This window comes from Falco biarmicus, chromosome 5, assembly GCF_023638135.1.
Source record: "Falco biarmicus isolate bFalBia1 chromosome 5, bFalBia1.pri, whole genome shotgun sequence".
NCBI classification, from domain to species: Eukaryota; Metazoa; Chordata; class Aves; order Falconiformes; family Falconidae; genus Falco; species Falco biarmicus.
This window is the reverse complement of record NC_079292.1, coordinates 1172252-1187364: the sequence shown is the minus strand read 5'-3', so window position 1 is coordinate 1187364 and position 15113 is coordinate 1172252. Positions and strand designations below refer to the sequence as shown.

Sequence of the window (15113 nt, the reverse complement as noted above, 5' to 3'; positions counted from 1 at the left end):
AGTGCAGGAAATGGGGTGGCAAAAATGTAAGTTTTTTGCGCTGTTAAAGCTGGTGGAATTAAGAGTTTAAAAAGACCTAGAAAATCACAACACACAGTCAAAGCTACTGAAGAATAACGCACAGTGGCTTGGACAGGTCAAATTTTTTCACTGCTGTCTTCTTGCTGGCTAGCATTATGGAAATGTTTGGTTTCACTGTGAAATGGAGTTCATTTTTTCCACCTAAATTTCCACCTAAATAATAGGATACCAAATATTCCAGGGAACAAAGTTTGTCAGAAAAATGTGATCTAATGATGACTATACGCCTGAAATTGTTGTGGGGTTTTTTTTTGAAAGATTCTGACAGTGAAAGTGGAAGGCTTTTCTAAATATCCTAAGGGAATTGTAAAGCGTTCAGATGTGGAAAAATTCCTTTTAAAGAAGAGAAAGTTTCCTAAGATCTACATGTCACAATACTTTAAGCTTCTGGAAAAGTTTCAGATTGCTTTGCCATTAGGAGAGGATCAACTTCTAATCCCAAGCAGGTAAGTGAAGAGCTAAACCCACAAATGACAGCCATAGAGATCGATCAAAATAAAAACCTCCCATCAGGCTAACTATTTTAACTGATCACCAAAGCAATTTGGTATATGAAAGCATGATATATACTTATTACACTACGTTTTAGTAAATGCTTTCAGATATGTTAAGCTGAACTTGTAGCAGATAAAACTTATATTAGCGTGGTAGGTAAATGGAATCTATAAATGATAAAAAGCTTCATGAGGATAATATTTCTTTTACACTTGCCATGCTTTGAGACTACAGCAGGAAAATTATAATTTGGCTTTACATTACAGTGTGCCAGCATTACAGATATTTATGGCAATATAAAATATAACCATGAATTTCTGTAGCCTGTTTGCTTGGAGTGAAAATCATAGTCAAGTTACTCAGAGGCAATATCTCCTCCAAACAGTCTAGCTCTTAAATGTGGTCACAAAAAAAGTGTTACGAATTTGGATGCAATCTTTTTGTTTTATCTGAAGCAAATAGCACAGTTGCTTTGCCTGAGTTACAGATTTCCCTGATGTGTTTAATAATGTTTATGTTGCTTAATGGAGAGAGTGTTGCATGGTTGCATTGATTAGAGTTTCTTCAAAGTTAGTGAAGTTCTGTTGGGTTTAAGTTACAGCAGAACTTCACTCTAGCACAAGCACACAGAATAAGCAAATACACTATCTGTCTGCTCCCTGATCATTTTAATCATTCATTCATCAATAAATAATATATTTTACATAATAAATAATGTATTTCATCAGTCAGTTTGGAAGAAAGTACACTATTAAATTTTATTCTTTCAGTTTGTCTGATCACAGGCCTGTTATAGAGCTTCCCCACTGTGAGAATTCAGAAATTATCATCAGGCTTTATGAGATGCCGTACTTTCCTATGGGATTTTGGTCCAGGCTGATCAACAGGTTGCTTGAAATATCACCTTACATGCTATCAGGAAGAGGTACATACCTTTTATCTTCAAAAGCAAGAGTGAGCATGTTTGCTTTGAATGCCAATACCTGCATGTTAAAGCTCTAATACCCCACATTGTTTTGCTGGCCACTTCACAAATATGAGAAAAAGAACACTGGTCATTTCTGTAACTTAGAAATATCCAGGAACAGATAGTGCCTGATCTTTACAGTGGTGTGCAAAAGAAATTGAAGGTTGTAAGCAACCTATTTCTCTCCTTCACATTCTTTCAAATAGGAAAGAATAGATCTTCCACAGAAAACCAAACTGCTTTTCTTCAGGTTTGTTTGTTCTTCCTTTATGAAAGTCTAAGAACTTTGCTTTCATCAGAAGGGGGAAGGGGAGGGAGGAGGTGTCTTTGATTTTTTTCCAGTAGTTCTCCTGTCAAAGCACAGAATTATCTGGTGATCTTTGCCATTTCATTCATCTGTGGTTTTTTTTAATGTGTAATTTATGAATACTAGTGACAAGTAAAGTATGAAAAATATGCATTGCTAATGCTCTACAAATATGATTTATAACTGCCTGCTCTCCTGGCATTCAATTCCCTCCCAAGCATAGAATTCCAGTCGCATCTTGCTATTTCATGAGTGTGTGATAGAGGAAAAGTTTAAATAATTTACTTTATTTCATATGTTACATAAGATATTCTGAAAGTACCTAAGTGTTTCTGTAATCCCTGCATGCATCTCCTGCTATGTGACATACCGTCTGATTAAATATTGAGTATGTGGATGTGCCTTACAGAACCATATACCAATTGATGTATTATTCAGCTTTTGTGGGGTTATTCTGTCTGCAGTGATGTAGCCTTTATTTTATTTGTTATTTGGGTAGGCATAAACCTACAATTATAATTAAATATGTAAACTACCATGAATTATTCCAAATATTTTAAAATATGACCTTCATATTGGCGATCAGATTTTTAATCTAATTTTGTATTTTCTAGAGCGAGCTCTTCGTCCTAACAGAATGTATTGGAGGCAAGGCATCTACTTGAATTGGTCTCCTGAAGCTTATTGTCTAGTGGAATCAGCAGCATTTGACAACAACCCAGACAGCTTCTTGAAAATTACAGCACCTTCTTGCAGAAAAGGTTAATTATTCCTGAGCCTGGTTTTTGCTCCAGTTTGATTACAGCTTGGTATTTTGGTTTGTTGTGCTTTTGCCTTTGGAATGTAGAGTTTAGCTTTGTAATTACAAGTATGGCAGATTAAAGCTGTAATTTCCCTCTTTTTGTTTCTTAAAGGGTGCATCCTTTTGGGGCAAGTTGTGGATCACATAGATTCTCTTATGGAAGAATGGTTTCCAGGTTTGCTGGATATAGATGTATGTGGTGAAGGGGAAACACTGTTGAAGAAATGGGCTCTGTACAGCTTTCAGGATGGTGAAGAACACCAAAAAATACTACTTGATGACTTACTTAAAAAAGCTGAAGAAGGTATATATGCCATTTGAGGTATATAGAGGTCCATATGTATGTAGATAAATATTACATGACATCCCCTTTATGACATTTGGGTACTTCACATTATTTAAAAGTACTTCATTTCTGTAAGAAATAATTACAATATAAGTCAAAACCAATTTGTTCTTTTTTTTTTAATGTAAGAGCCATCTGTGTAAGTGTCGAATATGGGGCAGTTTGCAGCCTCTCTATATAGTCATGTATAAATTGCAATAATGAAAAGAATCATTTACTGATGATACTGATAATGCAACTTCATACATGGAATTGAATCCAGCACATAGTAAAACTGATACTAGATCTTTTGGCTGGACCACGTAGAGCAGTAATTTAAAAGGTAATTTTCAGGATTACATTCTACATACTAACAGAATTCTTTCTTTTTATAGACAGAATGATAATTTCTTGGTTAGTTTGGTGTTGTATAACAGCAGTTGCTCTCAGATTTGATTGGTACATATACAGAATATTGGAAATACTTAAACATGTAAGATACATTAAGTTGAATGGCAAACTTAATTATTATGCTGTTCCATATATATGTACGTGTATGCTTGTGTATGTGCGTACATATATATATACACACATATATGAATTTAATTTTAGGTATGTTGATCATATGCACTCACAGAGATCCATGTACCTTTCAGTGCCTTTTGAATGATGACTACCCTTGTGAGTTTTGTAATTACTTCATTTGTTTTTCTTAGGTGACCTTTTGGTAAATCCAGATCAACCAAGACATACCATTCCAATAGCTCAAATTGCTCCTGATCTGATACTGGCTGATTTGCCTAGAGATATAATGTTGAACAATGATGACCTGGAATTTGATGAAGCTCCTGAATTTCTTTTGGGTAGGCATTATTTTGTAGGGTTTTTTACAGACCTTATGAAAACAAATCTATGGAAGTCAGTTCTGCAACATATGGAAAACATTTTAGAGATTTCTTTTCTGTGGCAATGTATTTTTTAAGGTATTCTGAATTTCAGGTTATTGAGTTTTCCATTTTGCATTAACGTGTATGCTAAGGGCACTTTTTAATGTGTTTAGATTACCGATCAGGAAGCTTAACACAGTAGATGATCCACGCATTTTAAAATTGTATACTTTCAGCTATTTTTTTGAGAAATGGTGATATCCCTTAGTTTTTAATACTCTTCTCAATTTTATTGTTGAAAAGGTGATGGTGGGTTTGGATCTGTGTACCGTGCATCCTATGGTGGAGAAGAGGTTGCTGTAAAGATTTTCAATAAACATACTTCCCTCAGGCTCCTAAGACAAGTAAGAAATACTGCCTTTTTTTCTGTTAGTGCTGCTCTTGGAATACCAACCCTAGTGAAGAGCTTAAAAAGCTTAACTAAATTGTAAGACTTCACTCCGAAAAATTTCTGAGTTTACTTCAGAGTTACAGAGATTATGCTATTTGCATTATTTCATCTGATTTTACAATTTACAGGAGCTTGCAGTGCTTTGTCACCTCCATCACCCCAGTTTAGTGTCTCTGCTGGCTGCTGCAATCCGTCCCCGTATGCTGGTGATGGAATTAGCCCTTAAAGGATCTCTTGATCGTTTGCTTCAACAAGACAATGCAAGTTTAACTAGAACACTTCAGCACAGAATAGCTCTACATGTGGCTGATGGCTTAAGGCAAGTGTGACTTCTACATTGCTGTAAAAACAGGGTACAGCTGCAAGTAGGATCTACTGCAAATGAAAAGCTTCTATTTTCTTATATCTCAAGCAGAACATTCCCTGGGTCAGACAAATGCTCCTATTCTAATGATTGATTAGCTGATATATGACACAAACTTTTGCTACCTGTTTTTTTTCTGCTAATAAGTGGTGCTCATATAAATAGAAAAATAGCAAGAGCTCTGGGTGGAATTTCTATGTGATTGTTGATTTCTTATTAAAATGTCAAAGCAATTAATTTAGTGCATTTTTAAAGTTCTGGAAGTCCATGAACGTCCTCAGGACAAAACCTGCAAAGGGACCAATGAAGCTTAAACTTCTAAGATTCAGATTTCAAAGTGCCAGTGACAACTTCAGATAAGACTTGGTACTGCAATGTTTATGTATCAGTAAACAGCATTTCAGAACAATTCTGAAGTCAATATCCAATAAGGCAGTATCGTGTTGGTGATGTTTGACGTTTTGAAAGCACAATTCACTGTTGTGGGAATAATGCATTCAGTATGTGTGTATAGATGCGTCCCTGAATTATGAATGCTTTCAATAAATAGTTTTTTGATTAACAGGTACCTGCATTCAGCAATGATCATCTACCGTGATTTAAAGCCTCACAATGTGTTGCTCTTTACCCTATATCCCAATTCAGCTGTTATTGCAAAAATAGCTGACTATGGCATTGCCCAGTATTGTTGCCGAATGGGAATAAAAACCTCTGAAGGCACACCAGGTACGGAAAAATGCTTTGTTTTACAGTGCGTTATGCCAAAAAATAGCTAATATGTTTTTTTATGTAGTTTGTAAGAAGTAACTTAAATCTATATTCTAGTCAAAATCACAAAATACAGTCCTAGTCATATTACAAGTTGTGATGCCAGATTTATACCTCTTGGCCTTTCTTCCTATTCATGTCTTAACCCCTTTTAGAAGAACCAGGGAGTATACTAAAGGTTTGAAACAAGAACAAATTAAATCGCATACATTCATTGCAATATTTTTGCTGTCCTGTTTTAGTACAGTTATTGTGATAGTGAAATTATACTGATAAAATTATTTGTCACTTTAATTTTCAGTAATGCATAGGTAGGTATTAATTTCTTTTAAGGGCAATAAATACCTGCAGTGTTCCCTGACTTTAGAGAGAACATATTAGCATCCATTTTAAAGCACTGAACAATTTAACAACTTCAAAAAGTGCCTTTAGCTCTTGGAAATTGTGCATGAGGGTGTGACTTCAAGTGTTAAATTTTAGGCCTTCAGTAAAGACTGCAGACTTGCCCTTCATTTTCAGTATTCATTGATAAATTAATTATTTTACATGTAATGGTGCAGGAGCACTGTAACTGATGTACTGTCTTCTTTCTTTATACTGATGGCTGATATTTTTTGAGATCTGCCACGTGCAAACTATCGCCAGCCCAGAAATAGCGTGCCATTTTTGGTTTACTTCCTGTGACACTTTCATCAATAAGTGTTTGCTCTTAAAACGATAAAGATGGCTTCATCTTGGTATGAATAACTATTAACGAATGATTTATTTTTGCAGGATTTCGAGCACCAGAGGTTGCCAGAGGAAATGTTATTTACAATCAGCAAGCTGATGTTTATTCATTTGGCTTGCTGCTTTATGACATTTTAACAGGAGGAGGTAGAATAGTGGAAGGCTTGAAGTTTCCAAATGAATTTGATGAATTAGCAATACAAGGAAAGTTACCAGGTATGACTTGTTCCTTCAAGTTTTAACATTAAAATGGACCAGTTGTCCTGCCTCCTCCAAAAATAACACCTCTCATGTTTTACTGTGTCTGACGTTTGACATTGATCAGAGAAGAAGACTAAGCAACAGCAATTTTTAGAAGCTTCTCTGAATTTCATACAGTCTTGAAATAGGTGTCTATTCAACATCACATTGATTATAATTTCATTGCAATTTCAAGGGATCTATCTGGCTCCCTTTAAAAAGAAATAAAGGTTTTGTATACTTGGGACTTTATCCAGATCTAGCTAAAATGGGTGTTTCTGAAGTGCCTTCTAATACCATGTCTGGACTTGACCCTTACACGTTACTGTGATAATGCATATCATGCACTGAGTTAAACACAATTCCACTTCTGTTCTTTGATCCTGATACATCATGTTAAAATACCCATTATTGTGAAGCTGCATATCTTAAAATCTTTCCAAACCCCCTTGAAATATTAAAAAAAAAAAGTGCTACTACTTTAGAAGAGCCTCCACCCCTAAAGGTTTTTAAAAGGGAATTCCTATTATCTTGTCAAGAGTGTCAAGTCCCTGCTCAGCTACATGACATTCTTCATGCTCCATCTGCATTACAACATCTAGTTGTTGGCTCCTGGAAGGAAAATTAAACAGACTATCAGGCTGGACGGGATGTAGTCAGCTGGACAATGTGACTCAGTATTTGGCAACTTCTGTGTGAAGAGCTGTTGAGTTTTTATGGTACCACAAGTTTAACGTGGCGTTCTTATTTATTGCCCTGCAATAGTGGATATGCTCATGAAACATTCTTTAAGACTGAAAAGTTACTCCATGCAGGAAAGGGAAGCAACCATACCACTTAATCTGGCATGGCTTCTCCATTAAGAGAAACAAGAGAGTTTATAACATTTTCTACTCCTTAAGGAGCACAGTCCATTTCATAGCTCAGACAGTTTAAACCCCATCCCTGAAAAGGCCATCCCATGAACTGAAGACTAAGTACCTCTTGAGTGCAACTGTCCATTTGGCTGTTTTCTGTATTATGAGCCCTATGAAATAGTCAGAAGTATTAGTTTCTGGAGATAGGACAGTTCCATTTGTGCACCTGCACATGATTTGTGTATTTCCAACAAAAAAGGGGCTAGCTGTGTTCACAAGTAAACAGCATACCTACCATTTGCTGAACAGATTGTGTTCATTTGCAGGTATTTATCATTAATGTTACCTCTGTCTAATGTAGGACTGGAATAACTGCTGTGGGTTATGATGAGTTAAAAGGAAAAGTAACACAGGCACCATTATTCAGGAGTGATTTTTTCTTCGAGAGCTCCGCACCTATAGTCATAAGATACATATTTAAAGCACTGAGTGGAAATTTAAACTTCCATATCTGGTAAACGCTGTATGATATATTTTATTGGAAGTTCATCTGTATTCCATATACTGTCCAAATACAGAAGAATAAATGGGAAAAAATGTTCACAGGGATTGAAAAGACTATAGACTGAAATGACATGCCCTTGAATGGTCAGCATTAATCAAAACACAGCTCAGACATATATGATTCAGTCCCAGGTATAGAGACATTAAAGAAAAAGTTAAAGCAAAATCCATTTGCTCTAACTGCTTTTAAAGAAAAGAACTCCAACTCTAGCACTTCATGTTCTAGCAACTAATGGCAGATGAGCAATTCCAAGCTGTTCATGCTGACATTTTACCTAAGAGAATAATATTTCTTAGAGCAGCTCTGTAAGAAGTTAGACAAATTCCTAAAATAAGAAGAAAGTTATTCAGAAGTCTCATTTCTGAACTATAGTAAAGGCTGGTTAAGAAGTTATCTAATTTTATATTTTAGATCCTGTCAAAGAGTACGGGTGTGCTCCCTGGCCTAAAGTTGAAAATTTAATTAAAAAGTGTTTGAAGGAAAACCCTCAGGAACGACCAACATCTTCCCAGGTATTACTTAGTGTGTTTATTTGTGTTGTTGTGATGGATAATCCTACAAAGTTGTTGGGCTTTTTCTGCAAAGGAGTGGGACTTTGAAGTTATTGAGAGGCACAGGGTTTTTTCTGTTGTTCTTTCTGGAACTGAAACAGCCATGAAATACTGCCTGTTCTTGCCATCCAAGACAAACTGTTCCATTCAAATCTAACAACCATTTATTCTTAGTGTGCTGTTTTCCCCTGTGTTGCTGTGTAGTGATTATAGTGAAACAGGCTTCAGGTTATTCACGGTCTTTACTAAAGCTATGCAAAAAGGACCGTTGTATAGTATCCCTGTGGTTAACCTTCACTGTTCCGTGCATGTGAGAGGAGGAACAGCGGTGTGAATCTGAAACCTGCTGTCTGTTATCACATCAGATTGCTCTTTGAAATGGGTGAAATTTTCAAACATACCTTAACCCCATTGACTTCCTGAAATTTTAACAGAAAAATAAGAGTCAGCATGGAGTTGCTCAGTGCACAAAGTTTGCTTATTAATAGTGGTAATACAAGTTAGCAGACCTGCTGAGATACCACGTCCATATTCCATAAAACATTGTTATCCATTGCTTGTTTTTTATCGCTGTACAAGCCATTGTTATTACCATGTGCAAATTGTGGCTTTCTTCGTAGGTTTATGAGATCCTGAATTCCGCAGAGCTTATCTGTTTGATGAGGTACATTTCAATACCCAGCACATCAACAGCAGAGTGCATGGTAGCTGCCAATCAAAGCTGCAAGAAGGCAGGAGTCTGGATAGGCAATGGCAATACAGAAAAAGCACAACTTTCATTTGTTAACCTAAATACAGATGGACATACTTGTGAGGTATGTGGGAAAGTTGCCATTTATTCTTATTTTTTAGAAAATCTGCACCCAAATGTATTTCGGAAGAATTAATTGCATTTTAACAGCAGGTTATTACTTCTGGAAAGCTAAGCTTTGAGAGAACAAAGATTGCTTATAAATGAGTCATCGCTGTTATCCATGAAATCAAGGAGAAAAGCAGTTGCTTTTTCCTCTCGTCTTGCCATCCAGCCTGGACTCTCTCATGATACTGTCTTTCCACTACCGGGTTCCTTTCTTCCACTCAGGTGGAAGCTATTTCTACCACAGGGGCTAGAATAAGGAAGAATAATTATACAGCCCTTGTTATATCTACCTCCCCTAACAATCCAGCTAGTCTCTTACTGATTCCTCGCTTCCCATGGATGCCACGTCTTTGTACCACTTTGGGTGTATCCCTCCAGCTCTATTCATTTGATATTTGCACATCCCAGTCCTGTGCCATCAGAAAAAAGAAAAGGTTTTCCCCAGGCTTAACATGCAGTGAACGTGTGCCAGAACTGAGTGTGACTCATCATCAAAGTTAAGTTATATTTCCGTCTGCCATCTGTTGACCATGACATATTTGAATCGGTAGCTTTGGTATAAATTCTATGGCTTATTTTTCTAAAATGAGAAAAAGAAATATTAGACCAGTACTTTTATTGTTAGCAATTAAACTGAACGTATATTGCAGTGTAGTTCCATTTGCTTAATTCTGTGATGGCTTTGAGACCTTCATTAGAATAGAGAGAACATATTTTTTCCACATTCAGCTTAGAGATTTTCCTGTGTTCTGTCTTAGGTGTTCTTTCCAGCACTTTAAAAGATAGATGGTGCAGTTGAAGGTGTATTCTGCTAACAGGGAATTCGATTTCTTAATGGGAGGTTACGCCTTGGTTTCTGTCCAGGGTCTGTGAAGTTTGTACTTTATTGTTATTACCAGTAGTTTACTAGCATTTACCCTTACTGAAATCATAACCAGGGGTTTTTTTTCTTTTTTTTTTTTTTTTTTCCCTCACTCAGGATATTACAGATAGTAAAATTTTAAGTTTGGCCTTAGTGACCCTTTCTACTGAGAAGGAAAACTGGATTGTAGCAGGAACCCAGTCTGGTTCTCTGTGGGCATTTAACACAGATGATGAAACAAGAAGGCATCGTCTACAGAAAATGTCAGATTCCATCACTTGTTTATACTGTAATTCTCTTTCAAAGCAAAGGTATAAATGAATTTTAAATATTTTGAGTTACATTTTGAAAATAGGACTAAGCAGATGTTTAGAAAATTATATCTGTAAACTCATGCAGTTTTGTTCAAACAACTGCTGCTTTTGCCTGTATTTTCACTTAATTTTGCACCCAGTGTATCTGGAGACTACATTCCTGACCACGGGTGGTTGTATTTGCTTTTAGGATTCAGTGAAACTCTCGAAATACTAGAGGCTACTCATTTAAATTTTTCTTAGCTGATCAAGGCATTTCTAGAATTCATTATTTTATTTTATTTCAGCAAACAGAAGAATTTCTTCTTGGTAGGCACAGCTGATGGCAGCCTGGCAGTTTTTGAAGACAGAGCAGTAAAGGTAGACCTGTTCTTTGCTGTCTGTTCTATGAAATGCTATCAGTAATATGTAAAGCAGCTACCAATAGTAGCTGTATTTCATGCAGCTTATTTTTTAATTGCTTCTCTAAAACTCAAAATTTTCTACTGCTGTCTTAGAGGAACTGCACATGGTTTACAATATCTGTTTTAACCCATAGAGTTAAGAGCTGGAAATTGTTTCTCATTACAGGACTCTGAAAGTCCTGGCAAACTGACTAGAGTGGGATATTAATGGTTGTTATGAAGAGTATTCTAACGGTTTTCATCTCCTTTAATTATGCAGTTATAGCTTCTTTTTCTTTTGTTTCACACTAAATTTTGATAGACTAGATATCCTCAAAAAGACAATATTTGTTTAGGTTTTCTACTCACAGAACAGAGGAAGAAATCCTGGGAGCTCTTTGTATCAGCTGGTTCCTGAGGGTTAGCTCCTGACCATAGGCAATTTAGAGGAGTTATAAAGTTGCAATCCATTGTAGAACCAGAATATTGGCCCAGTGTGGGATGTCTCCAAGGGATACATGTGACTTTCCATCTAGTTCTTGAACTGCACTGGGGGTTGCAGAAAGTATCAATCCCAGCTCTGTCCTGTTCCTGCTCACGCACACGGATATCTGTGGGACATCTATAGTGAGACTACGGTGCTTTTCAGTCTCTAACATTCTGGAAAGATAAGATAATGGTTCCAAAAATCTGGCTGTGTAAATTTATTTCAGCAGGCTGTGTGGCCTTGTTTTAACAGTTTCTCAGTGTCTTTATACTCCTTGTTTCTAACAGAGATTATATTTTTTTCTTGCAGTGTAAAGGCGCCACACCTTTGAAGATACTTACTATAGGAAATGTTAACACACCACTGATGTGCTTAAATGAATCCTCATACTTACCTGAAAAAAATATAATCTGGGGAGGCTGTGGAACAAAGATTATTGCCTTAACTAGTGATTTCTCTGTTCAAAAAATCATTGAAACAAAGACAAGTCAACTGTAAGCTTTTTTTATAAGAGAGATTACTTGGCTCTTTTATTGTTTCATTAAAGATTTCTGGCCGTACTTTGATGTAATGTCTTCTTCTAGAGCTCATTCTTTGAGTTCTCTTGTTTCTGTTCTTTTCCTTCCATATTACAGGCAGAATACAATGTGCATTAAAATAAGATCACTGAGTAGTGTTTATTCATTGCTGCTTTTAAACAAGGGATGTGCATATATAAAGATTTATGAAGTCAATATCTATTCAGAAAGTGTGTAAATGCAACTGATCGGTTTTTCTCCCCCAATTACATTTGTCCAGGCCCCGTTTACTTTATTTAGAATTATACACACATACTTAGCGTAGTATTTGTCCTTACATGTTTGTCAGTCTGATACATGTGCATATCTTTGCCCTTTATAGTTAAATCATGTATGATCCGACTTTCTCATTATCTGGAAATTAGAGACTGGAGGTTTTGGAGTGTTTGATACAATTCTCACATGGGCAAATCCTGCTCTGCAGTTAAGAGAAGTTTTTCCTGACTAGGGAAAACCGTATTTGGTTTTACACTAGTGGATACCATTATGCTGGGAAATTAACTTGCTTTGGAAGATAACGTGTTAATATAAAGCAAGAAACTAAAAGTTCAGTAAAATGCAGTTCAATGGCAAGATGCAAAATATGTCACAGGAATAATCTGAGTTTTGTGGGGGCAAAAACTCTATACAGTTTTGAAAACAAAGTTGTCACAGCCAGGTATCATTAGGGAAAGCAGCAGTGTTACTGAGTGTCTGCTACCAGGGGCTCGTGATTTTGAGCAGTTCTTCACGATGAAGAGTCAGTGAAATAAGCTAACTGTTAATTTACAGGACCAATAATATTTTGATACATGCAGGCACAGATCTGGCATGAGACACAAATTCATATGTGGAGGAAAACAGTCAAAAAGCCTGTCAGCTGAAGCGAAACGAGCAGAGCAGGGTGAGCTAAATGTCACTGCTGCTTTTTAGGTTTAGTCATCTTTGTGTTGAGTGACCCTTTATGGTCTAGTGGGCCCTGTGAGAATTATTGAATGTCTCCAAACACTGAAAGAATGTCAGGAGAAAGGTGGAGTTTGCCTTGCTATGATGGGAGCATATGTCATTTGAGAAGATAGATGGGAAAGATTTATTAATAGATTTGGGGCATTAATGTGCCTCCAAGGATATCATCATCATAACTCCATTACTGTGAGAATTTATGTCAAACTATAGGAATATTACAGCAAACCCATCCAGCTGTATCCCAGCTCAGTTCGGTTTTAAGGCTGCATGAGTCTGTAAGAGTCAGAGGGAAGCAAACCCCTCTCATGATAGTCAAGTTTTTCTACTACGTTTTTTCTGTGCATCTAACTGGAGTTCTTCTCTCTTCCAGGTTCTGTCATAATGCTTACAGTGATGCAAACATTATTTCAATAGCAATAGACAAATCCATCTACTTGGCCAAGAAAAACAGCCATTTTGTGGAAATCTGGGACAAGAAGGCGGAAAAACTTTCTGAACTAATTGACTGTGCACATTTTCTGAAGTAAGTGTTTTATGTCAGATTGATGGCATGATGCATAGAAAGCTGAATATCAGATTGCCTTCTCTAGCACAGTATCTTAACCTGCTGGAGGTAAGGAATTCTTTGGCCAAATGTGGAATTCCTTTCCCGTCTTTTGGCCTAGAACTTCAGAAGATCTCATGTAGAATCTCAGTGATTATATTTCACAATTTTTCTGTGATGTTGAGAAGATTCATTTAACTCTGCTCAAGAAAAAAAGAGAGTTTTTCGCTGTCCTTCAGATACTAATGCTTTTGAATCCAGTTATTTCCTGCATCCCTGGAGTAAGAATGTCTTCTCTCACTGTAAGGGGTGAAAAATAAGTTGACCTTGTAGAGAAACAAGTCTGAATTGGCAGAACTGTTAGCATACAGATAAGCGGCCACATTTGGCAGTGAAACCGCAAGTGTGTGGTAATTAGCAACTGGTTTGCTATATGTAGACAAATTCCCAGGTGCTCTGCTGCATGTAGGCACGTTCCAGAGCAGAACTTGGGTAGATAAGTGATTGTATAGAACCAGCATTTATGTACGCAATAAAAGTTGTCACTTCTTCACTGACTTGGGGTCCGTGCCTTCACATGCCACACCTTGCCAGTGCACAGATTCAGTAGGAGATGAGAGTTTTATTAATAGTGATGGCAACTTTCATTTGCGTTTAAATTGGTCCTCTTCCTTAATGTGCCACATCCGTTTCATTTTCATGGTGAGGTTAGGAGCAGCTCCAGGCGTGCCTCTCCCGCTTCGCAGTGACATCATCCTCCTGCAGACTGGGAGAGAACAGAGAAGTATACCTGCCTCCTAAATAAAGCAGACCAGCTGGCTCTTAGAAGTCTTAGAAGTAGTTTTAGAAGTAGGCTTACAAGTAGTTTTCATCCCCGTTTGTTTCAAGTCAATCAACTGATTAGCATGAGATTCTTGTGGCTTGTCTTGTTGAATGATTGTTTAGAAGGCTGGTATTGAGAGACTCGTTTTAGCAGTTGTGGAAAAGTGTACCACCAGATTTTAATGCAAATTCTCTCCATACTTGTAGGGACAAAATGGAAAAATTAAACAAGGAATCAAAACATAAACTGGCTTATTCTGGAAGAGTGAAGACAATTTGCCTGCAGAAAAATACTGCACTGTGGATCGGGACAGGAGGAGGACATATCTTGTTGCTTGATTTATCAACACGTTGCCCTGTACGAGTTATAGACAACTTCTGTGATTCTGTTAGAGTCATGATAACAGCTCAGCTAGGTAAGTAAAATCATTGTATGATGAGTGCTTTGAAATCAGTGCAAAGTTTAGGATTGCTGTGTCCGGTCTGACACGGCGTTCCAGGAACAGATACGCATTTTCCATGTTTTGTTCATTCATTCTATTCCACTACTGTCATCTTCAGCCAGTGTCAGACACTGGTGTTAGCTGAACGCCAGCAGGCTGTCATACCTGCGCCCACATAAAACAGCAGCTCTTCCCTGGCTCGTCACTGACCAGCACGTGAACACCCCCCACCTCCACCGGGTCCTTGTGCCGTGCCTCAGCACAGCTCTCACCGTCTTCTGTCCAGCGGTCTTCATCAGGGCCTGGGTCTGCCTGCGTTATTTCTGTCTGAAGTTTTACATTTCTGGCTTTTCTGTTTGCGGAGCTTGTTAGGTTTTCATAATTTTTCCTTAATTGCTTATTGCCTAGTTTTCTTTTCCCATCCTTATTCAGGAATAGTTCTTTTAGGTTTGGGTCACAGGCAGACCACAGCCGAGCTGGGAGAGCG

General features: G+C 37.2%; 1 protein-coding gene across 2 annotated transcripts in view; it reads left to right on the top strand.

Annotated features, from left to right (window-relative positions):
* Positions 1–15113, top strand: part of LRRK2 (leucine rich repeat kinase 2) — a 71572-nt gene that overhangs the window by 48829 nt on the left and 7630 nt on the right. The window contains exons 34-49 of one of the 2 annotated variants that reach the window (XM_056341391.1): positions 340–527; positions 1347–1501; positions 2465–2611; positions 2765–2956; positions 3694–3840; positions 4168–4268; positions 4444–4634; positions 5245–5405; positions 6222–6392; positions 8250–8350; positions 9010–9204; positions 10228–10421; positions 10712–10784; positions 11604–11788; positions 13188–13340; positions 14391–14599. In XM_056341391.1, the coding sequence (XP_056197366.1) occupies positions 340–527; positions 1347–1501; positions 2465–2611; positions 2765–2956; positions 3694–3840; positions 4168–4268; positions 4444–4634; positions 5245–5405; positions 6222–6392; positions 8250–8350; positions 9010–9204; positions 10228–10421; positions 10712–10784; positions 11604–11788; positions 13188–13340; positions 14391–14599 (2563 nt within the window). Of the gene's footprint in view, positions 1–339; positions 528–1346; positions 1502–2464; positions 2612–2764; positions 2957–3693; positions 3841–4167; positions 4269–4443; positions 4635–5244; positions 5406–6221; positions 6393–8249; positions 8351–9009; positions 9205–10006; positions 10114–10227; positions 10422–10711; positions 10785–11603; positions 11789–13187; positions 13341–14390; positions 14600–15113 lie in introns of those variants that run through there. The other variant, XR_008822226.1, reaches the window with a different exon arrangement.